This window comes from Rhinatrema bivittatum, chromosome 6 (assembly GCF_901001135.1).
Source record: "Rhinatrema bivittatum chromosome 6, aRhiBiv1.1, whole genome shotgun sequence".
NCBI classification, from domain to species: Eukaryota; Metazoa; Chordata; class Amphibia; order Gymnophiona; family Rhinatrematidae; genus Rhinatrema; species Rhinatrema bivittatum.
In genome coordinates, this window is record NC_042620.1 from 59,634,388 (window position 1) to 59,662,091 (window position 27,704).

General features: G+C 42.6%; 1 protein-coding gene across 1 annotated transcript in view; it reads right to left on the minus strand.

Annotated features, from left to right (window-relative positions):
• The window catches only part of LRP1B (LDL receptor related protein 1B), a 3,516,099-nt gene that overhangs the window by 1,872,293 nt on the left and 1,616,102 nt on the right, over positions 1–27,704 (minus strand). The window contains 3 exon segments of the mRNA XM_029607894.1: positions 15,416–15,596; positions 22,836–23,072; positions 24,715–24,858. Of these exon segments, the coding sequence (XP_029463754.1) occupies positions 15,416–15,596; positions 22,836–23,072; positions 24,715–24,858 (562 nt within the window).

A 27,704-nucleotide genomic window follows, 5' to 3' on the forward strand; every position in this document is an offset into this window, starting at 1 on the left:
CAGGGGCATTCTGGATGCATTTTGGAGTAAGCCAAACTTATCCTGATAACTTATCTAGATGACTCTTATATTCAGAGTTATCCATATGAGTTATCCCCAATAAGTCTGGTCATGCCATGAAGCAGTCCTCAAGTTATCTGAGTAAACTTATCTTGATAACTTTAACTGGCTATATTTAAAGGCACAGACCTGCCACTGAATATGTAGGTAAGATTATTTGGATAGCTTAGTCTGCATGTAGCTGAATGTTAACCTTAATAAAAACTAACAAATCCTAGTGCACACTGACAATGTGACATATTTCTCTCTTGGAACTGTATACTGTAATTTTCTTATTTCTTTGTTTTATGCCCAGTTATCTCATAGGCTCAAAGTGGGATACAATAATCAATTACCAAAATATAATCATCAATAAATTAAACAAATATAAATCAGTAATAAAATTAATAAAACAAATTTAAACAATTCAAACCGACAATAAAATTAACATAGACCAATAGCAAATACAAGCAAAACTTATTTCCAATTAACAAAATACTGAATACCGTGAAACCTAAATTCAAGTAAATGCCACCGGTTCAAAAACTGCACTACAGTGGGATACAGAATATTTACGTCAGAGCCCAAAATGCCTACCAAGTTCCTCCAGAAAGAAATCTTTTTCACAAATGAAATAAAGAGTTTTGAGTGCATCAGGCAATGAATGATAGATTCTCAGTCCTAAATGCATTCCTAATCCAGTTGCTGACTACTGTCAGGTTGTCTGCCTGGAAATGTTAAACACAACTCCTGCAGGTTCAACTCAGCAATTGTTTTCAAAATAACAGCTAAATACTTAGTTAAATTCACTACTAACAACAAAGGTAAGGGAGAGCAGCAAGTACACAATCCTTAACAGTTATTTCAAACCTAAAGCCTGAAGGCCCAATTCGGATCAAAATATGCTTGCCTAGGTCAGCAGGGAGAGCGGGGGGGGGGGGGGGGGGGGGGGGTGCAGTAGGCTAATGCTAAATATTTACAATTGTATTTGCATTATGCCTTACAAATGTATCATTTAATAATTTTGGTAGAAGCTATGGCACTACCTATTTTAGTTAATTTATTTCTACAAAGTTGCATTTGTAACTGTGCTTAGTCTTGGGTTCTACCTACCTATACATTTGATCTCCTGCTACAGTCTTCACTATACAGCCCTTAAATTGCCAGAACAATGTATTGTTCTCAGAAATCCCCTTCTGAGCATGTGGGGACCAGGCTGGATCCTCAGAGGTGTGGCCACAGGTCTGGGCTTCAGAGCTTTTGCAACTTATCTGCAGTAGCTCATTTGAGTAGGCCTGTGGTTTGATACAAAGCTCCAGCCTTCCAAATCGGCAGTCTGATAGTTTAATGCCAGTCAGAGCTTTATTTTGCCCTGACTAGTCAGCTCTTCCGGCACTATGACACAGAAATATCACATTCACATCCTCCCAGAAACCTAAAAACACAGTAATGGACTATATCAGGGGTGGCCAGCTCTGGTACTCAAGAGCCACAAACAGGCCTGATTTTCAGAAGATCCACAATGAATATGCATGAGACAAGTTTGCATGCAAAGGAGTACATGCAAATTTCTGTCATGCATATTCATTATGGATATCCTGAAAACTAGATCTGTTTGTGGCTCTTCAGGACTGGAGTTGGCCATGCCTGTATTATATATTGTTGGTAGTGCACAGCAGAATAACAGTCTTACTCTAATCGTCTTTCTTTATTCAGATTTCCATTTTAGTTTTACATGACACGTTGCTTCTGAGAAGTGTCTACGCAGGAAATTACTTCTTACTTTGATGACTGCCAGAACAGATTTATGTAATTGGGCAGGATAGAAATTTTATAAATAAATCATAAACAGTAAAGAGGAACCCCATCTTTAAACATGGACAGGCTTGCATGTCTTACATGCAAGATAAATTATAGACTTGTGGATTGTGAGGTTGTTGATCATAAAGAGGACCCTTTAATGCTGCTGGGAGCATACATTTTGTGGCAGCAAATTCCATGTTATCACAGACCACCCCTTTTTTTCAACTAAATGGCAATATTTTTTATATCACTGCTCTGCTGCTGCAATATCGTCCTAGATGCAGTAAAGAACTCTTAAGTATAAATTTGTTCAACAATGCAAAACATATGGTTGAGTCAGGAAATATGTATATCTTGAAAGACAATCAGTTACTTTCAATGAGCATGTTGTTCTCCTTAAGCTTGATGCTGAATGTGCTCAAAGTGCTATTTTCTTTAATTTCTCAAGAAAAATAGAAAAGATTTAAAGACAAATAAACTGTATCTATGAATATACCCAAGGGTCATTAAAATTAAAGAAATGGGAAATGTTGCATTAACACTTTAGATTGTGTAATATTTTTATTGTTGATTTCCACGACAGATGGGCTAGGGTTGGCCCAGAAAGGTGGTTTAAAAAAGAATGTCTAAATTAAATTAAATCAAATTATCTAAGACTGTAAAATCTATTTGTTAGATATTATGTACAGTTTATTGCATGTATAACTGATTATTTTACAGTTGCTTTATGCATTCAATTGATCCTGTTTTCAGGATTTTGCTACAGAAAAAGAATGGGAGAAAGTTAAATGTAAGACATTGATAAGACAGGCTAAGAGAGAATTTGAAAAGAAGTTGGCTGTAGAGGCAAAAACTCACAGTAAATTGTTTTTTTAATATATCCGCAGCAGAAAGCCTCTTAGGGAGTCAGTTGGACCGTTAGATGATCAAGGGGTTAAAGGGGCACTTAGAGAAGATAAGGCCATCACAGAAATATTAAATGATTTTTTCACTTTGGTGCATACTGAAGAGGATGTTGGGGAGGTACCCGTAATGGAGAAGGTTTTCATGGGTAATGATTCACATGGACTGAATCAAATCACGGTGAACCTAGAAGATGTGGTAGGCCTGATTGACAAACTGAAGAGTAGTAAATCACCTGGACCAGATGGTATACACCCCAGAGTTCTGAAGGAACTAAAAAATGAAATTTCAGACCTATTAGTAAAAATTTTTAAACTATCATTAAAATCATCCATTGTACCTGAAGACTGGAGGATAGCAAATGTAACTCCAATATTTAAAAAGGGCTCCAGGGGCGATCCGGGAAACTACAGACTGGTTAGCCTGACTTCAGTGCCAGGAAAAATAGTGGAAAGTGTTCTAAACATCAAAATCTCAGAACATATAGAAAGACATGGTTTAATGGAACAAAGTCAGCATGGCTTTACCCAGGGCAAGTCTTGCCTCACAAATCTGCTTCACTTTTTTGAAGGAGTTAATAAACACATGGTTAAAGGTGAACCGGTAGATGTAGTAATCTTGGATTTTCAGAAGGCGTTTGACAAAGTTCCTCATGAGAGGCTTCTAGGAAAAGTAAAAAGTCATGGGATAGGTGGTGATGTCCTTTCGTGGATTGCAAACTGGCTAAAAGACAGGAAACAGAGAGTAGGATTAAATGGACAATTTTCTCAGTGGAAGAGAGTGGACAGTGGAGTGCCTCAGGGATCTGTATTGGGACCCTTACTTTTCAATATATTTATAAATGATCTGGAAAGAAATACGAGTGAGATAATCAAATTTGCAGATGACACAAAATTGTTCAGAGTAGTTAAATCACAAGCAGATTGTGATAAATTGCAGGAAGACCTTGTGAGACTGGAACATTGGGCATCCAAATGGCAGATTAAATTGTATGTGGATAAGTGCAAGGTGATGCATATAGGGAAAAATAACCCATGGTATAATTACACAATGTTGGGTTCCACATTAGGTGCAACAACCCAAGAAAGAGATCTAGGCGTCATAGTGGATAACACATTGAAATCGTCAGTTCAGTGTGCTGTGGCAGTCAAAAAAGCAAACAGAATGTTGGGAATTATTAGAAAGGGAATGGTGAATAAAACGGAAAATGTCATAATGCCTCTGTATCGCTCCATGGTGAGACCACACCTTGAATACTGTGTACAATTGTGGTCGTCGCATCTCATAAAGACTAAAGAGGTTAGGACTTTTCAGCTTGGAGAAGAGACGGCTGAGGGGGGATATGTTAGAGATGTTTAAAATTATGAGAGGTCTAGAACGGGTAGATGTGAATCGGTCATTTACTCTTTCATATAATAGAAAGACTAGGGGGCACTCCATGAAGTTAGCATGGGGCACATTTAAAACTAATCGGAGAAAGTTCTTTTTTACTCAACGCACAATAAAGCTCTGGAATTTGTTGCCAGAGGATGTGGTTAGAGCAGTTAGTATAGCAGTGTTTAAAAAAGGATTGGATAAGTTCTTGGAAGAGAAGTCCATTACCTGCTATTAAGTTCACTTAGAGAATAGCCACTGCCATTAGCAATGGTAACATGGAATAGACTTAGTTTTGGGGTACTTGCCAGGTTCTTATGGCCTGGATTGGCCACTGTTGGAAACAGGATGCTGGGCTTGATGGACCCTTGGTCTGACCCAGTATGGCATTTTCTTATGTTCTTATGTTCTTAAAGTGTTTTGAAAAATAAAGCCTGATTTGTCTAAGTTAACTTGTGTAAATAGCAATATTACACAATAATAAATAAATAATTTGTCTAAGTTAACTTGTGTAAATACTGGAGAGTACTGAAAGTAGTCATCAACAAAAAACAATTAAGTAGCGAGATAAAAAAAAGGTTAACAAAATGTTAAAGAATTTGGCTGGAGATTTATCATAGGCAATTATCAGGAGTAAATTTCCTGTGGAAGGTAGGAACAGGTGAGGTAAGTGGGGGGGGGGGGGGGGGGGTAGAGGCAGGGCGGGGGATGGGTCGGGGGAGGAGAAAGGGAATGGGTAGGAAGGTGAAAAGAGACAATATTGGTTGATAAAGGCTCTATCAACCGTAAGCCTGGACGAACAGCCAGGTTTTCAGTTTCTTTCTGAAAGATAGATGGCATTGTTCCTGACGAATCTCTGGGAGGAGAGAATTCCAATGGAGCGGACCCGCTGTCGAAAGTGCTCGTTTATGGATGGAGTTGTGGACCAAGAGTTTGCTTGGGGGAGCCTGGAGAGAGCCTTTGTATGCGGATCTGATCGGCCTTGTGGAAGCATGAAGTTTGAGTGGAAAGGAGAGTTGGAGTGAGGATTGCTGGTAGACAGATTTGTGAATGATAGTAAGAGTCTTGAAGAGTATTCCATAGTGGATTGGTAGCCAGTGTAGGATTTTTAGAATTGGTGTGATGTGGTCTTTACGACATGATTTAGTAAGAATCCTGGCTGCTGTGTTTTGCAGCCTCTGTAGAGGTTTAGTGGAAGAGGCGGGTAGACCGAGTAGTAATGCGTTGCAGTAGTCAATCTTTGAAAACATTATGGCTTGAAGAACTGAACGGAAATCATGGAAGTGTAGGAGTGGTCTTAGCTGTTTTAGGACCTGTAGCTTAAAGAAACATTCTTTTGTTGTAGTATTGATGAACTTTTTGAAGTTCAATCTGGAGTCTAGGGTAGCCCCAGGTTTCTCACCTGGCTGACTAGTGGTATAGTTGTGTTTTTGACTACAGATTTATTGTCGCTGGGGGAGATGACAAGGAGTTCTGTTTTGGACGTATTGAGAACCATGTTGAGACTCGATAGAAGGAGATTGATGGAATGCATACAATTGTTCCAAAAGTTTAGTGTAGTGGAGTTGGGGTCCGAGATTGGGATTAGAATCTGCACATCATCAGCATATATATAGTGGGTAAGATTGAGGGTATTGAGTAGTTGGCATAGCGGAAGTAGATAAATATTAAACAGGGTGGGAGAGAGTGATGAGCCTTGTGGTACTCCTTGATTAGACGGGACTGGGTGGGATTCTTTGTTATTAATTTTAACTTTGTAGTGCCTGTTGGAAAGAAAGGATTTGAACCAGCGAAGTGCGGAGCCGGAAATGCCTATTTCCTTTAGACGGTTGATGAGGATTGAATGATTTACATATATATATTGCTATTTATGTATGTTCAGGCAGAGCTGGTGCATCCCATTAGGCAAACTATGAGGTCGTCTAGGATGCCAACCATTAAGGGGCCCCAAAGAGCAGCCATGTGGGGCCACGATCAGAGCCTATCCCGCAAATGGCAACGATGAGTAGAGATTTGGCGGGCCACGAGCGGCACTTAACCTGCTCACGGCCCAGAGAAGCACACACACGGCGAGCATGAATGACAGAGGAGTCGGAGCCGAGACCAGGAAAGGGGGGGGGGGGGGGGGTCGGCAGCGGGCACAAGGCAGAAGGTTTGCCTAAGGCGCCTAATTCCCTTGCACCGGCCCAATGCATAGGGGTTATGATTTTTAAGGACTTTTATTTTGTAAAGCTCAGCCCTGACTTCCTTCTATTTTCAGTAGCAGTTATGACAATACTGGTTTCCACAGTTTGCATATTGATCGGAAAACTGTGGAGACTACTGTGATATCTCAACTACTTGCTGAGAGGTTTACTGCCAGCCCGTGGGTGGCTTAGCCCAAATTCATGTCATGATAAAGTGAATTTTGCCTTCAACTAGCAGGTGTCAGTATGTTTTCCTGGCTCTATATTTCCCTTTTCCTCTTCAGGGCTATCTTGTTTCCTGGTTTATTATGAATTTCTACTGTGGATCTTTTTGATCTAACTTGGCAGAACTTTGTTCAATACTTCATGTTCCCAGTCTTTCCTGCAGTGTCCTATACTATTCCTGCAGGGCTGTGTGCACCTTGTGTATCCAGTGCTTTCTGTGGTGTCATTGCTTCATTTGGTTTTAGATTCTTCATTTGTCTTCATTCCAACCTCAGGCTCTAGGTGTGGCTTGGCCTTCCATACAAAGATGTCTTCCCTGAAGGAGCGTGGTTAGGTGGTTTCTCCTCATGGCTATGATAGGCTTCTTGTGTAACCTAACTCCTGGTTCCAGCTGTGTGCAGCCAAAGGAGTGGCGGCCATCACCACCAGAGGACTCAACCCATGGGAAAGACAGTCTCAATAGGCTTAATGTGGTGCCTTAAATAAACCAGGATCAGAGTGCTTGATTTTGCAGTTTCCCTTGCCTTGTCCTTGAGCTCCAGCCTACTCACTATCTCAGGGTCCCCCTGTATGATGAAAATTGTCATACTCGCTGCAGATAGAAATTGATTCTATAGGCAGTTTGGAGTCCCTAGCAGACTCTGTGCTTTCCAAAATAAAAATAGCCTCCTAATGGGCTTCCCCTCCACTTTGATTGTGCCCCATTATTGGTTAGTAGTACAAGATATTTTTGGTGGGGGAGACCTTGGGTTTGTCATTTTTTAAGTATTTTGAAAAATGTTGCATGTCTTAATCTGCATTTTTGCTTAATGTCAACTGGATGGCATTTTGTGTAATATGGGATCTATGGGTGTGGTTTCTGGGATATTTTAAGGCAATGTGGATTAAGAAGATTTGAAGGTTGTCACTTTAAGAATAATGGGAGGACATTATTGGTGAGGATGTGGCCTAGGAAGGTATAAATTCTAGGTTACATTGATAAGAGTTGCCCTTTCTAGGATGGAACTTCAGGAGAGAGGGTCCTACAGGATGCAGAGTCCTGAAGTAGCCAACCTATGAGCTGGTGAGCCTGGAAACCTCTCACATATGGAGTGGGCTCTACAGGGGCTTATTCCCCCAAGGAAGAAGGCCCAAGGCCAAGGAATGGAGAGTAGGCAATTCTTCCCCCTGAAAAAAGCCTAAGGACGATACAGGGAAGCCTGTACATTGCTGGTAGGAGAAGCCCAGGATGGTGGGAGAGAAATGTCTGAGGTCAAGTGTGTGTGTGTGAGAAGCTTCAGGAAGTAATTAGGGATTTGAATTCTGTGTTCCCAAAAGAGAGTGTAGAGTAGACTAGGAGTATGGTATATCAAACCTTGGGGGTGCCAGATAGTTTGATATAATATGGGTCAGATTTTAAAAACAGCGTGAGGGTGTAGATTTATTCGCGCAACCCGGCGCGAACAAATCTATGCCCAATTTTATAACATGCACGCGGAACCGCACGCATGTTATAAAATCTGGGGTCGGCGTGTGCAAGGGGGTGCACACTTGTGCACCTTGCACACGCCGAGCCCTAGGGAAGCCCCAATGGTTTTCCCCGTTCCCTCTGAGGCCGCTCCGAAACCAAAGCGGCCTCGGAGGGAACTTTCCTTTCGCCCCCTCACCTTCCCCCACCTTCCCCTCCCTTCCCCTATCTAACCCACCCCCCAGCCCTAACTAAAACCCCCTCCTGATCTCTATCTCAAAAGTTACGCCTGCCCTTGCACACGCCGGCCAGCTGCCGGCGCGCCATCCCTTGGCACGGCAGCTCTGCCGGAGGCCTCGGTCCCACCCCCGGAATGCCCTCGGGCCGGCGCCCTGCCCACGACCTCACCCACAGAACGCCCCTTTTTGCATGCCCCGGGACATATGCACGTCCCGGGGCTTGCATGCACCGCCGAGCCTATGCAAAATAAGCTCAGCACACGCAGGGGCAGATTTTCTCAGGTTACGTGCTTAGCCTTTGAAAAACTGCCCCTATATGTTTTACACTGACTGCATATCCCATGAACTCTGAAAATTCAGTATAGACTGTTAATTCTCCTCTAAAGCATACATAGTTGTTGGCAGGAATTTCCAGACAAATAAAGTTAGGTTAAGTCTGAGTTGCATGATTTCATTTGTTAAACCTTATTTATGTCAGTACTAATTATAAAATAGGGGTTTCCATTTCATGAAGGGGAGTAGGAATATGCAGGGTCAAAAAATATTGTAGCAATTTATTTGTTTCAGAGATCACAGTCATTTGTCAGGTTCAGATGAAATGAAAAATAAAATGCATTCCTTATTTCTTTAGATTTTTTTTGTTTTACATTGAAGTCAGTGGGAGAAGACCTCATTGACTACACAGTAAATGAAACTATGGCCTGGGCTTATGATTAGGCCAAACACTGGATCCTATCACAAAGGCCGGGGTCTTAGACTGGGATCTGGCCAAGCCTGGAATCTGTTACTGATGGCTGGGCCCAATGCAATGGCATGGCCTAATCCTAGATCCTGACCCAAGGCTTAAATCTGGGTCTTATACAGTGTCCTGGCCAAGGCTGTGTCCCATCACCTGGGCTTGGGCGTAGGCCTAGCACCAGGCTCGAGGCTTAGATCCAGGCTTACCTCTGTCTTCTTTCTTCTTCTTGCATTAATGAAAAATGATGACATCCAGTGGAAGGATGTTACTAAGTGATGTTACTAAGACGTTTTCCTCCCAAGTAGATGGTGCATTTTGATGGCTGATGAAATGTACATTCATCAAATGAGAGGGTATATATCAAACATCTAAATAATTTACACAATGAGAAAATATATTACACTAATATAATATGATATCATATGATGTAATTATTATAATAAACATATTAGTGTATTATATTTTCTCATTGTGTAAATTGTTTAGATGCTTGATGTCTATTCTCTCATTTGATGAATGTATTGATTTAATGAGGGTTTTGTTCAATAACACATTATTGTATTTAACTTTTAGGTTACCAACAATTGTATAGGCACATTCTGGATGGAAGAAAGGTGCACTACTGACATCACTGAGGCATGTCCTTTCACTGGATGGTGTCATTTTACTTTGAAAGAAGAAGAAAGAAGATAACATAAAGCCTGGTGCTAGGCCTTGAACCTAGGACGAAGACTAGACTTGGATTCTGATGCTGAGACTTGGTCATGGTCAGGCTCTGGCCTTAGGTTTGTGCCAAGGCCAAAGCCTTAGCTTCAGTGACAGGACCCAAATTCAGAGTAGGCCCTGATGTCGGGACTCAGCCTAGGTCCAGGCTTTCATTTCAGTGATGGGATCTGGCCAAAGCCAGACCTCAGGATTGGGCCATGCCTAGGTCTGAGGCAAACTGGGCCTAGCTCTAGGAACAAAACTGGGTTTTGGTGATGGGTCAAGCTGGATGGTAGTCCTCACACATGGTTGACATCATCAGATAGAGCCCAATACTAAAAATATGTCAAAGTTTCTAAAAAATTTCACTAGGCACACTAAGCATGCCCAGCATTCCCTATACCAAACATCCACATGGGTCCCTCTTCAGTCTCTTCTTTTCTGTGGAAGCCAATAGACAGTCCACCCAACATTTTGTTTCTTTTGATAAGAATAGGTTGGGTGTTGCCATTGCCAAACAGATGATATCCAATTGGCTAGGAGATTGCATCTCCTTCTGTTATGCCCAGGAGGAACTGCATCTTGAGGGTCACTTGTGAACAGTTCCCATGGAGGAGATCTGCAAGGCTGCAATGTGGAATTTTCATCACACATTCACATCCCATTACTGACAAGATAGGGATGGATGACTTGACAGTAGGTTTAACCGGTCTTTCCTCAGGAACCTGTTTGATGTGTAGATTCCAGCTCTCCCAACCTAGGACCCATTGTTTGGATTCAGGTTCTCTCCCCTTCTGTTAGCAACAGCACCAGTGTTGTTGTACCCATTAGCACCTGGTTAGCTGGTCCCCTTTTGTGTTTGGGAAGCATCTTGTAGCTAGGGATTCACCCATGTGTGAGGACTGCCATCCTGCTTGTCCTTGGAGAAAGCAGAGTTGCTTATCTGTAACAAGTGTTCTCCAAGGACAGCAGGATGTTACTCCTCATGAAACCCACCCACCACCCTGCGGAGTTGAGTTTCTGCTATTTTTATTTTATCATAAATCTATGTTATGAGACTGAAGAGGGACCCCACATGGATGCATCGGGCTCCATCTGATGATGTCACCCATGTGTGAAAACTAACATCCTGTGATCCTGTTACAGGTAAGCATTTTTGCTGTATCCTGTTTCCAACAGTGGCCAAGCCAGGTCACACGTACATGGCAGGATACCAAGGGATAGATAGATTCCAATCTGCTTATCACAAGAATAAGAGGTGGATTTCTGCAACTCTACCTTTATAATTGTTAATGGACTTTTCCTCCAGAACTTGTCCAAACCTTTTTTAAATGCAATTATACTAACAGCTTTCACTACTATCTCTGGCAACAAATTCTAGAGCTTAATTATGTGTTGAGTAAAATAATTATTTTCTCCTTTTAGTTTTAAATGTATTACCCAGTAATTTCATTGTGTATCCCTTGGGCTTTGTACTTTTTGAAAACAGTAAACAACTGATTAATGTTTACTTGTTCCATTCCACTCATTATTTTATAGACCTCTATCATATCTCCCCTCAGCCATCAATGAAATAGATTTGCAAACAATGGAGACAGTGTATGTAAATCTATCTCATGCATATTCATTGTGTATATCCTGAAAATCTGGCCTGTTTGTGGTTCTCAATAGAGATGTGCATTATTTTATCACAAATTAGGCAATTTCAACGAAATTGCCTACTTTGTCGTGGTTCGGGGGACCCGAACCCCAAAACGGATTTTTTCCGAACTTCAGGGAAAATTTGTTTCTTGGGTTAGTGAAGGGGGGAGGGGCACATTGATTTTAAAAAAAACAACCCCAACCACCCCAACCCTTTAATTTTACTTTATTACAACCCCCCCCCCTACCATCCCGATCCCTCCCACTCGGGCCATCGGGCCTACCACAAATCAAAATGGCACCGGTGCCCTTTGCCCTTATGATGTGACAGGGGCTACCGGTGCCATTGGTTGGCCCCTGTCACATGGTAGGAACAATGGACAGCCAACGCCATCTTAGAAAATTGCGGGGGCCGTCCATTGCTCCTATTATGTGACAGGGCTGACCAATGGCACCGGTAGCCCCTGTCACCTCATAAGGGCAAAGGGCACCAGTGCCATTTTGATTCGTGGGAGGCCCAACAGGCCGAGAGGGAGACATCGCTCGTGGGACCCTGCTGGACCACCAGGGCTTTTAGTAAGTCTTGGGGAGGGATTGGAATGGAAGGGGGGGTTGTAATAAAGTAAAATTGAAGGGTTGGGGTGTTTTTTTTCTGATTCATTTTTTTTATTATTCATTTTCCGGCTCGTGTTTCCTGATCCGTGCAGCCGAAAAATGATCCGCTGGAAAATAAAGTTTTCCAACGAAGAGCCCAAACCGAAATCCAACCTGACATGGAAAAACTAAGCTCATCTCTATTTCTCAAGGACCAGAGTTGGCCATCCCTGGTCTAGATTATCATTGATGCTTATCTAAAGTTTACGAGAGGAGTTAACCACAATATGGTACAAAAGGTATATTCAGCCTTTTCCTCTGAATGACATCTACATATATGTTGCATAATAGGGATGTGAATCGTTTTTCAACGATTAAAATTATCGTCCGATAATGTTTATATCGTCTTAAATCGTTATAGAACACGATACAATAGAAATTCTAACGATTTATCGTTAAAAATCGTTAAATCGTGTTAGTGCGCACTAACTCGAGTTAGTGCGCACTAACTGAAAATGATACAAATAAACACTTTCCAGGTCACTGAAGGTCAGTTAGGAATGAATATGTGTTCCTATTGGCTGGCTGCCCTCTTATCTATTGATGTTACCAAGGTTACCACTGAGGTGATGGTAGGGGGGATGGGAAATGGAACTGGAAACTAACGAACACCAACAGAAAATGAAACAAAGTGTTCACACTTCCCAGGTCAGTAAAGGTCACTTAGGAATGAATATGTATGTATGTATTCCTATTGGCTGGCTGTGCTCTTATCTATTGATGTTACCAATATGGTTGGGGGGATGTGAAATGGAAACAGTTGGAAGCTTGACAAAAAAAGTAATGTAATGATCAGCACTCACGTGACTAGAACTTGTTTGTTTATTATTTTTGTTAGCAGGCACCTGAAATGCTAGTGCATGTTGAATTTGCCAATCACTGTGCATTTTAGAAAGGTGGTCCTGGCTGGAACTGTACACAGTTCAAATATATGTAATTGATTGTTGGTAAGTGTATTTTTTAAGTAGCCACACTGGCACCAGTATGTTTACTTTTCCTCCTACTTAACTCACTAGCTCAGCTTTGTAAGAAGGGCTTCTCTGCTTGTGTGTTGTTTTTGTTTGGTGTGAGGAGAGCAGAAACATCAGATCTTTATTCAATCTACTACAGTCATCTCTTACAGTGCCCTATCCCTATTAATACCAGGAGTGTTGTGATCTTCCTGCACACAGTGCCCTAACCCTGATACCAGTCTGAGACAGCTCCCTCCCTGCATTACTAGTGAGAGGCTGGCTTCACAGACAGGGGGGAGCTGCCTGACCCTCACTCCTGACTTCCCCCATGTCCCAGCTAGTGAATGGTGTGTGGGTGAGGGGGGGGGGGGAGGATGGTGAAGTCTGAGACAGCTCCCTCCCTGCATTACTAGTGAGAGGCTGGCTTCACAGACAGGGGGGAGCTGCCTGACCCTCACTCCTGACTTCCCCATGTCCCAGCTAGTGAATGGTGTGTGGGTGAGGGGGGGGGGGAGGATGGTGAAGTCTGAGACAGCTCCCTCCCTGCATTACTAGTGAGAGGCTGGCTTCACAGACAGGGGGGAGCTGCCTGACCCTCACTCCTGACTTCCCCCATGTCCCAGCTAGTGAATGGTGTGTGGGTGAGGGGGGGGGGGGGAGGATGGTGAAGTCTGAGACAGCTCCCTCCCTGCATTACTAGTGAGAGGCTGGCTTCACAGACAGGGGGGAGCTGCCTGACCCTCACTCCTGACTTCCCCCATGTCCCAGCTAGTGAATGGTGTGTGGGTGAGGGGGGGGGGGGGTGGATGGTGAAGTCTGAGACAGCTCCCTCCCTGCATTACTAGTGAGAGGCTGGCTTCACAGACAGGGGGGAGCTGCCTGACCCTCACTCCTGACTTCCCCATGTCCCAGCTAGTGAATGGTGTGTGGGTGAGGGGGGGGGGGAGGATGGTGAAGTCTGAGACAGCTCCCTCCCTGCATTACTAGTGAGAGGCTGGCTTCACAGACAGGGGGGAGCTGCCTGACCCTCACTCCTGACTTCCCCCATGTCCCAGCTAGTGAATGGTGTGTGGGTGAGGGGGGGGGGGGAGGATGGTGAAGTCTGAGACAGCTCCCTCCCTGCATTACTAGTGAGAGGCTGGCTTCACAGACAGGGGGGAGCTGCCTGACCCTCACTCCTGACTTCCCCCATGTCCCAGCTAGTGAATGGTGTGTGGGTGAGGGGGGGGGGGAGGATGGTGAAGTCTGAGACAGCTCCCTCCCTGCATTACTAGTGAGAGGCTGGCTTCACAGACAGGGGGGAGCTGCCTGACCCTCACTCCTCCGGGGTATTGTGATCTTCCTGCACACAGTGCCCTATCCCTGATACCAGGGGTGTTGTGATCTTCCTGCATGCAGTGCCCTATCCCTATTAATACCAGGAGTGTTGTGATCTTCCTGCAAGCAGTGCCCTATCCCTATTAATACCAGGAGTGTTGTGATCTTCCTGCATGCAGTGCCCTATCCCTGATATCGGGATGTGTGCAAGAAGATCACAACACCCCCGGTATCAGGAATAGGGCACTGTGTGCAGGAAGATCACAACACCCCCAGTATCAGGAATAGGGCACTGTGTGCAGGAAGATCACAACACCCCTGGTATTAGGGATAGGGCACTGTGTGCAGGAAGATCACAACACTCCTGGTATTAATAGGGATAGGGCACTGTGTGCAGGAAGATCACAATACCCCTGGTATCAGGGTTAGGGCACAAGTTCTAGTCACATTGACTGATCACATTACTTGTTTTGTCAAGCTACCAACTGTTTCCATTTCCCATCCCCCATATACTGTCAGTAGGAAACTTGGTAACATGAATAAATAAGAGGGCAGCCAATAGGAATACATATTCATTCCTAAACTGACCTTAACTGACCTGAAAAGTGTCAAATTGTATCATTTTCAGTTAGTGCGCACTAACTCCCAGTTAGTGCGCACTAACTCCCGTTAGTGCGCACTAACTCGAGTTAGTGCGCACTCATCGGAAAAAACGATTTTTAACGATTTTTTAACTAAAAAATCGTGCCTAAGACGATTTTCTTGCCCTGCCACACGATTTCTATCGTTAAGACGATATGGAAAACGATTCACATCCCTATTGCATAATATTAATTCTTTATTTATAAAATTTATAAATCACTTTCAATGTTTTACAATAAAATCTTCCAAAGCTATGTACAACAAATAAAATCATATATATGATTTGAGTCTACCTGATTTGAAATTATTATACATTTATTTAACTATAGACATAACTTTTACACTGTTTAAAAAAATATGTAGTTAAAGATGTTTAAATGTATTAGACTAAGGAAGTTTACTTTCTGCTTATTCAGTTGTATTGTAAACCGGTTTGATATGCATGTTATGCAGGAAAATCGGTATAGAAAAACTATAAATAAATAAATAAATAAATAAATAAATAAATAACTTAATGAGAGTAGAATATATATTCACTTCAACCATACCCATTAATAGGATCAACGACAATTCCTCTTGGATGTGACATGTCTCCTTCTAATAATGTTTTCCGACTTTGGGAGGCTTTCTCCAATCTGGCTATGTTTATGGTTTTTCGGTAGCCATCATTTGTCCAGTACAGATTATTTCCCAGCCAGTCCACTGCTATTCCTTCTACATTATCAAGATCTAAAAACCAAACAACCAGCCAGGATTATAAACATCTGGATAACACATCTTCTGAAACTAAATACAGAATAGTACATATGATGTCTTCCTAAAATAATATTAAACTTATTTCAGTTTTCACTGTGAATTCCTTTGTTTTTAGGTACTTTGAATTCTCCAGTTTTGCATTCTCTGTTTAAAATAATTTCAAGTTGACTTTCATGATTCTGCTTCAGGGTAATGATGTGATTAAAAAATATATTTTTGCTACAGTATTAAGATATCTCTGAAGATTAATTTTAAATATAACTGATTGAGAAATAGATTTACACTATATTGCACCTATATTGAGGGGTGAATTTTCAAAATATTTTACACATAAAAAGTTGCATATATGTGCTTAAGTAGCCTCTACTCACATATTGCTTATTTTATAAATGTCAAAAATACACATGTATTTTCACTTTCGCATGTACATATACACACTTAAAAAGGGAGTGATCTGGGGTGGATCCAACATTTACACACATTTACGCTATCTGGTGCTCACATATGTTCGCCAGATTTTGCACGCGCATGTCATAAAATCGGGGTGGACGCGCACAAGGGAGTGCACAACTGTGAACATTGCGCGCGCCGAGCCACGCTGCCTTCCCCCTTTCCCTACTCCCCACCCCCCATTCCCTTCCCTTACCTCCCCGCCCTTTCTCCCTTACCCCTTTTTCTTTTTTTTTTTTCTTGTTGTAAAACTTACTTCAGCCCTGAGACTGAAGTAATTTGTGCGTGTCTGCCAACTGCCGGTGCAGGATCCCCGCCACAGCGGCAAATGGCCGCTGTGCCGGGGGCCTGTGACTCCGCCCCACCCCGCCCCGGACCGCCCCACCTCGCCCTGGACCGCCCCTTTTTGCAAGCCCCGGGATTTACACCCGTCCCGGGGCTTTATGCGCATTGCCGGGCTTTTTGAAAATAGGCCCGGCGCACGTAACCTTTTGAAAATCCAGCCCATAAGTTGTTATTTTAAAAGATAACTAGATTTGCCAACTTGCTTGCATCACTAGTGTTTACTGTATAGTATTGATTGGGTGGAAGGCCTTGGTGAACTGAGAGGATTTCAGGATGAAGAACCAGGAGTGTTTTAATGACCTGGATCAGGACTAGGCAAACAAGTGGACTAATTGATAAAAATGCTAAATTTTTTTTTTATGTGCACATGTTTAAAATATGCTGACTTACATCTTTGAAAATGGTGTGAGCCATCCATTGCTCCTTCCATGTGACGGGGCAGACCAATGGCACCAGTAGCCCCTGTCACATGGTAAGGGCAAAGGGCCACCGGCGCCATTTTGATTAGTGGCAGCTGACGGCCCAAGAGGGAGAGATCGCTCCCGGGACCCAGATGGACCAACAGGGCTTTTATTAAGTCTTGGGGGGGGGGGGGGGGTGTCAGGATGGTGGAGGCCTGAGGGTTGTAATTAAGTAAATTTGAAGGGTTGGGGTGGGGGGTTTTTTTGGTCCATTTTGCCAAAAAAAAAAAAGTAGGAAAACAAACTTTTCCATGAAGCACCCAACCCGAAAACTTAAAACTAAGCACATTTCTAGATATTACTACCCTTATCATAAGGCTTGGGGGTAACTGCACAGAGTGGCAGTTACTACCCTTCATAGAAAAATGGAGTTAACCTGCATGGAGCAGTAGTTACTACCATAAAAAAAAAACTTACTGGGCAGATTTGATGGACCATTTGGTTCTTTTTCTGCCATCATTACTAGGCTACTATGCTTTGGAAACTTCCTGCCACAATTGATTCCACTTTCCAAGTATGGCATGAACAGCCAGAGACAGCTAACCAAAGGCATGAACACCACTGCTTTGGTTCCTTTGGCTGTTCATGCCATTCTTGGAAAATGGATTCAACCGTAGCAGGAAGTTTTCAAAACAGAGTAACAGCCAAAGAAAGCCTCTGGGGGTTCATGCCACTGTTTTGGTGCCATTGGCTGTTCAAGAGACTTTTGATGCTATTTTGCCCTTCTTTGGTGCTGTGGTACTTGAGCAGTCAGTGGCATATTACAGCCACAGGAACTCTGGCTGTGCTTAAAGTGTCCTTTGTTTACAGTGATCTTTAAGGACACACAATAGACAGTAGACAGCAGAACAGACTCCCTGAACTCTGGTAGTCTCTACTCTAAAGGCAAGCAGTTTACCAACCTTACACAAGTCTTTAGTCGGCATGCTGGGTCTCCGTCAGTTCACCTGGGCTCATCTCCCTCCTCCTCCTATCTCCCTCCTCTTCCGTCAGTTCAACTGGGCTCATCTCCCTCCTCCTCCCAGGATACCTTGGGGAGCCCATGCTTAAGCAGGACAAAGCGGGATACCTGAGCCTAGTCCTTTAAGGTAGATTGAGGAAGACACCTATACACTACCTTAAAGGTGCATTTATGCCATTGTTGGTACCATGTTGCCTTTATTTTGGTGCGATTCCTCATGCTGCCTTGCTGTGCACCTATGTTTTGGAGTTTTAATGCCAGTGCTTCTGCTCCTTTATCCCTTTATTGGTGCCTTGCAATGTTTTTTATTCCACTTCAACTGCTTTGGTTTTAACTCATTGCCTTAGGTGCAGGATTTTTTGCACATGGCACAGATAATCCACCGTCCCAATCCAACCAACTGAATCATCCATGTATACTGCATAAACCATACACATTTACCTCTAGTGATTTCCTGCCCTCTTTCATTCTTTCTTCAAAGTGGTCTCATCCAGTATTTAGACTTCAGTGGATTATACTACCCATTTTAAGATACAGTGAACCAAGGCCCACACTTTTGCTCCCAGTACCTCTTTGCATTGTTGATGGTCCCCACTCTTGTCACTGTTGCTCAGCCTGCTCCCCCCACACCAAGCAATTCATCTAAATGAAGTCATCCAAAATCTGAGCCTCAGTCTGAAGGTATTGGGGACCAGATTAGAGGGAATTTGGTGCTTAACTGTCTTGTTGCATTAATTTTTTTTTTGCCTCAGCATAGACACAATACAGGGGATGTCAGTCTCCACACTGTCCCCATAGACCCCTTCCCCCACTGATGCCATAAAAAAAACACATCAGAACCATTACAATCTTCCTGCAAAGATTATCTCTGGTTTAGTCATGCCAAGGGATAGTAAATTCACTATCTTCCAGCTTCTAGCTAGCTTGATTAGTCTTTTGCTCTATTCTCAATTCTGAGGACCTATTTACATATCAGAATCACTATGGACCTTTGCAAGAGATTTCCTTGATTTCATGGCAATATTTGTGATGATTTTCCCTAGTGGGAGGTACCATGTGTTTAACAAAACTCTTGTGCCTACATGAATACAGAGTCAGTTTAGTTAGATTTGAGTTGGAGGTGTTTCTGTCAAGAAAGAGGTGCTGGAGTTGGTCTCACTCTTCAAGGGGAGTTCTGTTTTGTGGCCCTCTCTTAACAGAGTGATGCCTGAAGGATTATCTTGTCCTAAGAAGGTGGCTGGGATCCAAGATCAGAGTGTCCATACTAAATAGGAGTAGAGGTTCTGAGGAGTCCAGAGAAAATTTTTAGGCTTCCTGAAGATCAATGAAGAAGGATATTTTCAGACGGAATGAAGTTCTGAGAAGACACAGAGTTAATCTCAAAGAGGAGAGCTATAAGTTCCTATGCCTCATCTGTCCAGGGAGAGAGTTTTAAAGTTGGAAAAAGAGGATTGTATTTTAAGGGAACCATAAGAAAATCTGACTAACAAGAGAAGGTCCTAAGAGTTGTTTAATGATGACAGGAATCAGCCAGAGGCTCATCTTACGCAAAAAATGAGAAAATTTCCAAAGAGAAAGAGAAAGAACTAGAGGTGTGAATCATGTGATCGTCTGTCTTAACGATCGATTTTGGCTGGGGGGAGAGGGAAATTTTATCATAGTGTTTTGTTTTTTTTAAAAATCGTTAAAAATCATAAATCGGGAAAGGGCGGGAAAACCGGCACACCAAAAAAACCCTAAAACCCACCCCGAACCTTTAAAACAAATCCCCCACCTCCCGAACCCCCCAAAAAAGTTTTAAATTACCTGGGGTCCAGTGGGGAGGTCCCGACGCGATCTCCCTCTCTCTCTGGCCATGGCTGCGTTGAGAAATGGCGCCGGTGGCCCTTTGCCCTTATCATGTGACAGGGCAAAGGTAGTGCTGGCGCCATTTTGGTTCCTGGCTCCCGACGTCATGCGTGCAGGAGATCGCCCCCGGACCCCCGCTGGACCCCCAGGGACTTTTGGCCAGCTTGGGGGGGGGGGGGCATCCTGACCCCCACAAGACTTGCCAAAAGTCCAGCGGGGGTCCGGGAGCGACCTCCTGCACGCGGGCCGTATTGCCAATCTTCAAAATGGCGCCGGCGCTACCTTTGCCCTCACTATGTCATACGGGCGACCGTATGACATAGTGAGGTCGCGTCGGGACCCCCCCACTGGACCCCAGGTAATTTAAAACATTTTGGGGGGGTTCGGGAGGGTGGGGGATTTGTTTTAAAGGTTCGGGGTGGGTTTTAGGGTTTTTTTGGTGTGCCGGTTTTCTTGCGCCCTATTTAACGATACAATACAAATGCCCCTGACGATAAATCGGGGGCATTTGTATTGTATCGTGCACTCTAACGATTTTGGATGATTTTAAAATTATCTGACGATAATTTTAATCGTTCAAAAACGATTCACATCCCTAGAAAGAACTGCACACAGGAGAAGGGTTCCTTCCCAGAATGCATACTTGCTCTGGGTATGCAGCCTGTGCTAATTTTAGACAATGAGATTATATTTATTGATACTGGACATTTATTTTATTTGTGCTATTAGTGCACTGAGCAATAGTGTACTGGAAATGGATTTGTGTTACAAGCAAACAATGACCAGTAAAGGAACTGATTTTTTGACAATATCTATAAAGGGGAATTTCAAAAACTCGGACACGAACATTACTTAGGGGCTGTGCAAATATGTCAGGCTCACGCGGGCTGAGCAGGTTTTAAAAGCTGTTGAGGTATGCACGTATCTCCCGGAGCATGCACATCTCGAAAGTTTTCAAAAAGGGGCAAGGCGTGGGCATGGTCTGGGCAGGGCACAGGCATTTCAGGGTAAGAACCTGAGATATGCGCGTAAATACTTACCTCGTACCAAGGCCCCCTGCCGCATAACTTTACTTCTGCTATGGATGACATTTAAGTTAAAATATTAAAAACAAATAGGCAGATCTGTAGGGTTGTAAGGGTCAGGGCTAACTGAGGGGAGTGAAGGCTATTAAACTAGGGGGGGTTTGAAGGATCTCTCTCTTCACTGGGCAAACTGGAGTTGAATTGCTAAAACTGGCAATAGCATCTGCACGGGTCCCTTTTAAAATCCCCCGATTAACGCAGTAGTAGCGGGATTTGAGCACCCACTTAAAATATGGCGCCTGTGTGCACAGCCAGGCTTGTTTATAACATGCACGCATATAGGCACACAATTTATATAATAGCTGCATCCCTGGGCGCAGGCTGATGTAAGCGTGTACATGTGTGCCACATGCTGGTTTGAAAGTTACCATCTTTATGTGCTGTTTTGGTGTTTTATTCTTATTAGACTGGTGTACAAAAGAGCTCTGCAGATGAAACAAACCCCAAATGGCCTTCATAAATTAACTTTTCCCCCGTCTAGGAAGAAACCCACATGTGCTTGCCCCTGTGCCAGGGTAGAAGTCAAAGAAGAGGCTCAAAGGTTAAAAGGAAAACATGAACAGGTTGTTTCAGGGGGTTCTTTTAAATTAGATGTGAATCGGTTATTTACATTTTCAAATAATAGAAGGACTAGGGGGCATTCCATGAAGTTAGCAAGTAACACATTTAAGACTAATCGGAGAAAGTTCTTTTTCACTCAGCGCACAGTTAAGCTCTGGAATTTGTTGCCAGAGGATGTGGTTAGTGCAGTTAGTGTAGCTGGGTTCAAAAAAGGTTTGGATAAGTTATTGGAGGGGAAGTCCATTAACTGCTATTTACTTAGGGGCGGATTTTAAAACAATATGCGCACCGGTACTTTTGTTCGCGCCACCGGCGCGATTTTATAAGATACGTGTGTAGCCGCGCGTATCTTATAAAATCCGGGGTCGGCACGCGCAAGGGGGTGCACATTTGTGCAACCTGTGCGCGCCGAGCCCAGCGCGGCCTGTCTGTTCCCTCCGAGGCCGCTCCGATTTCGAAGCGGCCTCGGAGGGAACTTTTCTTCGCCCTCCCTTCCCCTACCTAACCCACCCCCCCGGCCCTATCTAAACCCCCCCCTTACCTTTGCGCGCGTCGCCGGCAGCCCCGCTCCGTTCTCCGGTCCCGGGGGCGTGGTCCGGAGGCCTCAACCATGCCCCCGGGCCAGCGCCACGCCCCCGGGCCGGCACCATGCCCCCGGGCCCGCCCCCGAAATGCTGCGGCACGCCCCTGAAACGCCGCGTCGTTTCGGAAACGCCCCCGGACACGCCCCCCCCCCTCCCCGTTCGAAAGCCCCGGGACTTACGCGCGTCCCGGGGCTTTAAGCGCGCCGGCGGCCTATGCAAAATAGGCGCGCCGGTGCGTGTAGGGGTTTTAAAATCCACCCGTTATGGAATAGCCAATGCTATTAATTGCATTAGTAGCATGGGATCTTCTTAGTGTTTGGGTACTTGCCAGTTTCTTGTGGCCTGGTTTGACCTCTGTTGGAAACAGGATACTGGGCTTGATGGACCCTTGGTCTGATCCAGCATGGCAATTTCTTATGTTCTTATGGCAGTGTGGTAGATGGTTGCTTGGTAAAGTAAGGTGGGATGTGCGAGTGTGTGTATGTAGGTATTTTTGTATTTCATGCCACTTAATATGTCTATATAAGTTTTTTTCATATACTTTACAATTGTATACTTGATTTTGTTATAAAACAATCTGTGTATTGTTTTCGTGCATTTTTTGATATGTTATGTTCAATATAGCAGGTGCTGCTCTTTTATTTTAACTTTCATATATTTAAATAAAATAAAAATGTTTTTTAGATAAGCTCAACAGTGCTTTTTTCTGTATTTTCTTTGTATTTAACAATCAAGCACTTTATACTTTTGATTTTTGCTCAGTTTCCTTATATATATATATATATATATATATATATATATATATGAAATATTATTCACTTCTTATACAATTTTCTACTTGTAAAAATATGAAACACTGACATTTTCCTTGCAATATCTAATATGCAAATCTATTTTTATACCTTGCTACCACTTACCATCTTTCAGAATAGTTTCACGGCCTGTGCCATCTATTTTTTGCCGCCCAATCAAGAAGCTTGTGGTGTCCGCAAAGTAAATGTAATTGGTCTGTACATGGAAATCCAGAGCTCGCGGATTGACCAGATTCTCAATAGGCAGCATATATTCATCAGCTATTTTGGTATTCAGGTCCATGCCTGCAATGATTCCCGGGCGTCCCTTCCCATAAAACAAGAACAACTCATTCTTGGATCCTGCAGAAGAAAGATTACAAACATAAACAATCTAAGCTGCCTAATCTTCTTTACACTGCATATTGCCTTTATTTAATTAACTGGCACAATTAGAGTTTTTTTATTCAATACTGAAAATTAAACTTTCAAGCAATCAGAATGTATCTAATTCAAGATGGCTAGCTAATTGCATTACTTTAATTAAAACACAGATTACTTCCTTGATTAGGTTATATCTCATTCATCATTTTTGTATGTTTTTGTCCATGTTGTAAAGCCATGATAGATTGTGGGATAACTTTCCATTAAGTGTGAAGTGTACAGTTATGACATTGTAGGCATTTAATTTTACAATTCATTAGGATCTACCATTCTAAACTGAACATGCTTTCAGGTACTGACCAGGGCATTCAGTAAATACAGTACTATGAACTCACATATGTAGTGTAGAAAATCTAGTTTTTTTACTGGGAGCCAGAAGACAAAAAGGTAAACTATGGAATTATGCATTTGTTTGCATAATATTATTAGCATCCCACAATTAACCCAGCCAAATAAAAAAGCATGGAATAGCTATTGTTTAAGGTCAGTTTTTTTTAAACTGAGAAATCATAGTTTAGGAGAATAGATATAGGACCTGATATAATAGGCTTCATTCCAAAAGGCACAGAAAAGAAGTCTTAATAAATCAGGCCTATGTTGAAAAGGATAAGGATAGCCAGACATGGTTTTATCCCATTACATGCACTGAGATGTAGTCCCTCTTTTCTCAGGGAAACCAGGGCTATATTATCATAAATGAAATGGGGAACAACCAAAACTGACTTAGTCCATCTGATTTGACTCAAAGTTACTATATATAGTTACTATATATAGCAAGAATATATATATATATATATAGTTATAGTTATAGTAACCCTAGATAAAGTAGGTTTTGTACTTTAGATTTTACTGAACTTCAGAAGTTCGATAAAACTCTTTGAATAACGGGGTCCCTATAGCATTATACTTTACTAATTCAATACCTGCTAAAATATGCATGGCAAAACATGATACTGCCTCTCTGTTCATATTCTAGAAAATTCCCTACAATTATTATGTTAATATATTATTGTTTCAAGCATAGGAAAGAAACTCAGTTCAGAAGTTTGTGAATACTGTATTCATGATTTATTGTTGTATGTTGGAACATATTTAATGCTGATTCAATACACTGAATAGGAATACTAGTGATATAATAAAAATGGCAGTACATTTTAGATAACGAGAATGGCCAAATGAGGATCATTTGACCTTGATAATGGAGACTCAGATTGACCAACTCTTTATGCAAGGTTTCTGAACTTATGTTTTTATATTAATACTATCAATTGAAATCAGCATTGACCTTAGCATTCATATTATAAGGAACACAATTTTTTGAGTTTTGCAAGGAAACTATTTTTTTAAATTCATTAGGCTCCTGTTGTACAATTAACTATCAAGCAAAATATTCTGCACTACAAACATGTTTCTATCTAGAAACCTAATAAAGTATAATGGCAGCGGTCCACTGAAAGTTGATTTTTTTTTTGGTAACAGCTCATGCTTTTATTGTGTTAATTGTCAATGAGAATGTGACGCCAACATGTTTTCTGATAAGTACATGATAGGTACAACATACTTTTGCATGATCTGCCATCATTTCCCAAGCTGAAGCCAGTCTTGCAGCGACAGGTCCGTGTTTTGTAGCTGGAGCTCAAAAGACAGATGTGTGAACATCCCCCTGGCATGCCATATGGGTCTACTTCACATGCATGACTTCTCACTGCAACAAATAAAAAAACAGCGTGCTTGAAATCTTCCAAAAGGGATGTAAATGAGCATCGGCCAGACATGAAGTGTTTCAGACTATATTTCTGGTATTAGGAGCAGCAATACGGAATTTTTGTTTTATAATTGCTATTCATAAGCAGCAGAAGTATAAGTCAAAAATGTTTTTCTTAAAAAATTAACTTATATAGAAAAATGTGAAGAAATAATGAAGTACAAAGGGACACTTTATATTTTAACAGAGCCTGAACAATGTAATAGTCTACACTTAGTGACCTTCATTTTCAGGTTTTATTTTATTTTTCCTGGGAATTTCTCAGTGTTTATTATAACAAACAAAACTGAGAGAAAATCAGTGGGAAAAAAAATTGAGTCAATATTTTCCTCAGACTCCGGACCAGCCCCAGGACTGGAACATGGCGCGCTAGCGCGCGCAAATTACACCTGCCTCAGGCAGGCGTAACTTTTGAAATAAAGGTAGGGGGGAATTAGTTAGGGCTGGGGGGCAGGTTAGTTAGGGGAAGGAAAGGGAAGGTGGGGTGCGCCGGAAAGAAACTTCCCTCCGAGGCCTTGTGCGCCTTTAAAATCCGGCGTACTTTTGTTTGCGCTGGTGGCGTGAACAAAAGTACGCACACTCGTACTTTTTTAAAATCTGCCCCATAGAGTATCAGACTGACCCAGATAAAGAGTCCCCTTCTCTCTCTCTCTCTCTCCTGCCTGATGTTCTCCAGACTCCTGTGCCTAACAAGGAGCAGGAGCAAAGTAGCACATGTATGTTACACATACCAGCTGAGGAAAATTAGAGGCTATGAGTCTCAGGGCTGGTTCCACCTCTGGAACATCCATGCCCTGACACTTTTCTGGGCACATGCACACGTCGATATGAAATCAGGGATCCATGTGCCCACACAGTCCTTTAACCTAAAGTGGACTTTTAGAAAATTGCCCTTCTCATGTGCAGGTAAATGTACATATGTAGGTCCACTATATCTGCATTTTTACCCGCTGTAAGGAGAGGTGCTCACTGCTCCATGGGGTAGGATTGGGGCAAGAATCAGAACTATGTGTATACATTTTAATTCTCAAAATTAGGGACATGTGCATAGATTATGTTGAAAACATCGCCCACAAAAATTAGTAGAAACAAATGTGTGCAGATGCTTTTCTTGGGTATGTTTCAAAGTGAAAATACTTTCACTGAAAAATAATGCAAAATCCATAGGCAAAAAGTATCCATAGCCTTTGCATTTATGCAACAATTCTTAAAATTGTCATCAAAGAAAGTAATTTTCAAAGGGCCTTGTGTGGATAAAACAGTGTTTTACATGCAGAGTGACCATTTACAAAATTGCTCACCTGATATGCAGTCAAACCTACGTGCATATGTTGTATATATGCATAAGTTTACCCAGACTAAGCTGAGGTGTAACCAAGTCCAGGGTTAGAGAGAGGTTTGCATTTTCATGCATTTATGTAGATTTTTAATTGTATGAGTAACCCACGTTTGCTATTTAAAAGGGTACTCTAGCGCCCCCTTATGGAGTTGCAATGTTTTGGGTTGTTTGAGCATGTGAAAACTTTGGAACAGGCAAGAGGTCTCTCTTCAGCATGCAGCCTTACAGGAGCCCAGAAGAGCCCAGCTCCCTCTAGAGGAAATGTAAGCGTCAGAGGTGGTAAACACCAACAGAATTAAATGGACACCTCTGATTGAAGTATGGAGCAAGTTATCTTTTTGAAAGTACTATAGGGTTGCATTTGTCCACTGTTTAATGAGATCTCAGATTAAACTGGCAATATGCTTGATGCTGGATAGTAAATTTGCAGCAGATAGAATTAATATTGTTTGATGCACTAGCAGCTTGGCATTTTATTGGACTGGAATCTTTGCCTGTCATATTGTTCATGTGCAAAAGAAACATGAGTTGGTTGGTCTCAAGTGGAGTAAATCCCATTTTTATTTGGATGTCCTACCAGAGCATGGGGTGTGGAAGGACTGGTAAGGAAGGTACACCCTAAGCGCACCCCCTATGAGAAATCATGCCAGTTTTATGGAAGGCAGTGTAGTACAGGAAAATTCTGTTCACATTTTAGTGGGTGTAGATGTGTACCAAAAGATTTGGCGAGATAATTTAAAAAATGGAATTATGCATTTGTCTGCTTTGAAAATTGGTGTAACTTGTCATATGCCAGTATTTGCTGGCTAAATTACTGTATGCATAGTCTTACAGAATTACCCCTTTAATAACTACTCTAAGAACATAAGAACATAAGAAATTGCCATGCTGGGTCAGACCAAGGGTCCATCAAGCCTAGCATCCTGTTTCCAAAAGTGGTTAATCCAGGTCATAAGAACCTGGCAAGTACCCAAACACTAAGAAGATCCCATGCTACTGATGCAATTAATAGCAGTGGCTATTCTCTAAGTAAACGTGATTAATAGCCGTTAATGGACTTCTCCTCCAAGAATGTATCCAAACCTTTTTTGAACCCAGCTACACTAAGGGGAAGATTTTAAAAAAGAGCGTACTTTTGTTCGCACAGCAGGCGCAAACAAAAGTACGCTGGATTTTATAAGATACGCGCATAGCCGCGCGTATCTTATAAAATCCTGGATCGGCGCGCGCAAGGCTGCCAATTTTGGGCAGCCTGCATGCGCCGAGCCGCAGAGCCTGCCTCCGTTCCCTCCGAGGCCGCTCCGATTTCGGAGCGGCCTCGGAGGGAACTTTCTTTCGCCCTCCCCTCACCTTCCCCTCCCTTCCCTAACCTAACCCACCCCCTCGGCCCTATCTAAACCCCCCCCCCTTACCTTTGTCCCTCGATTTACTCCTGCTAGAAGCAGAC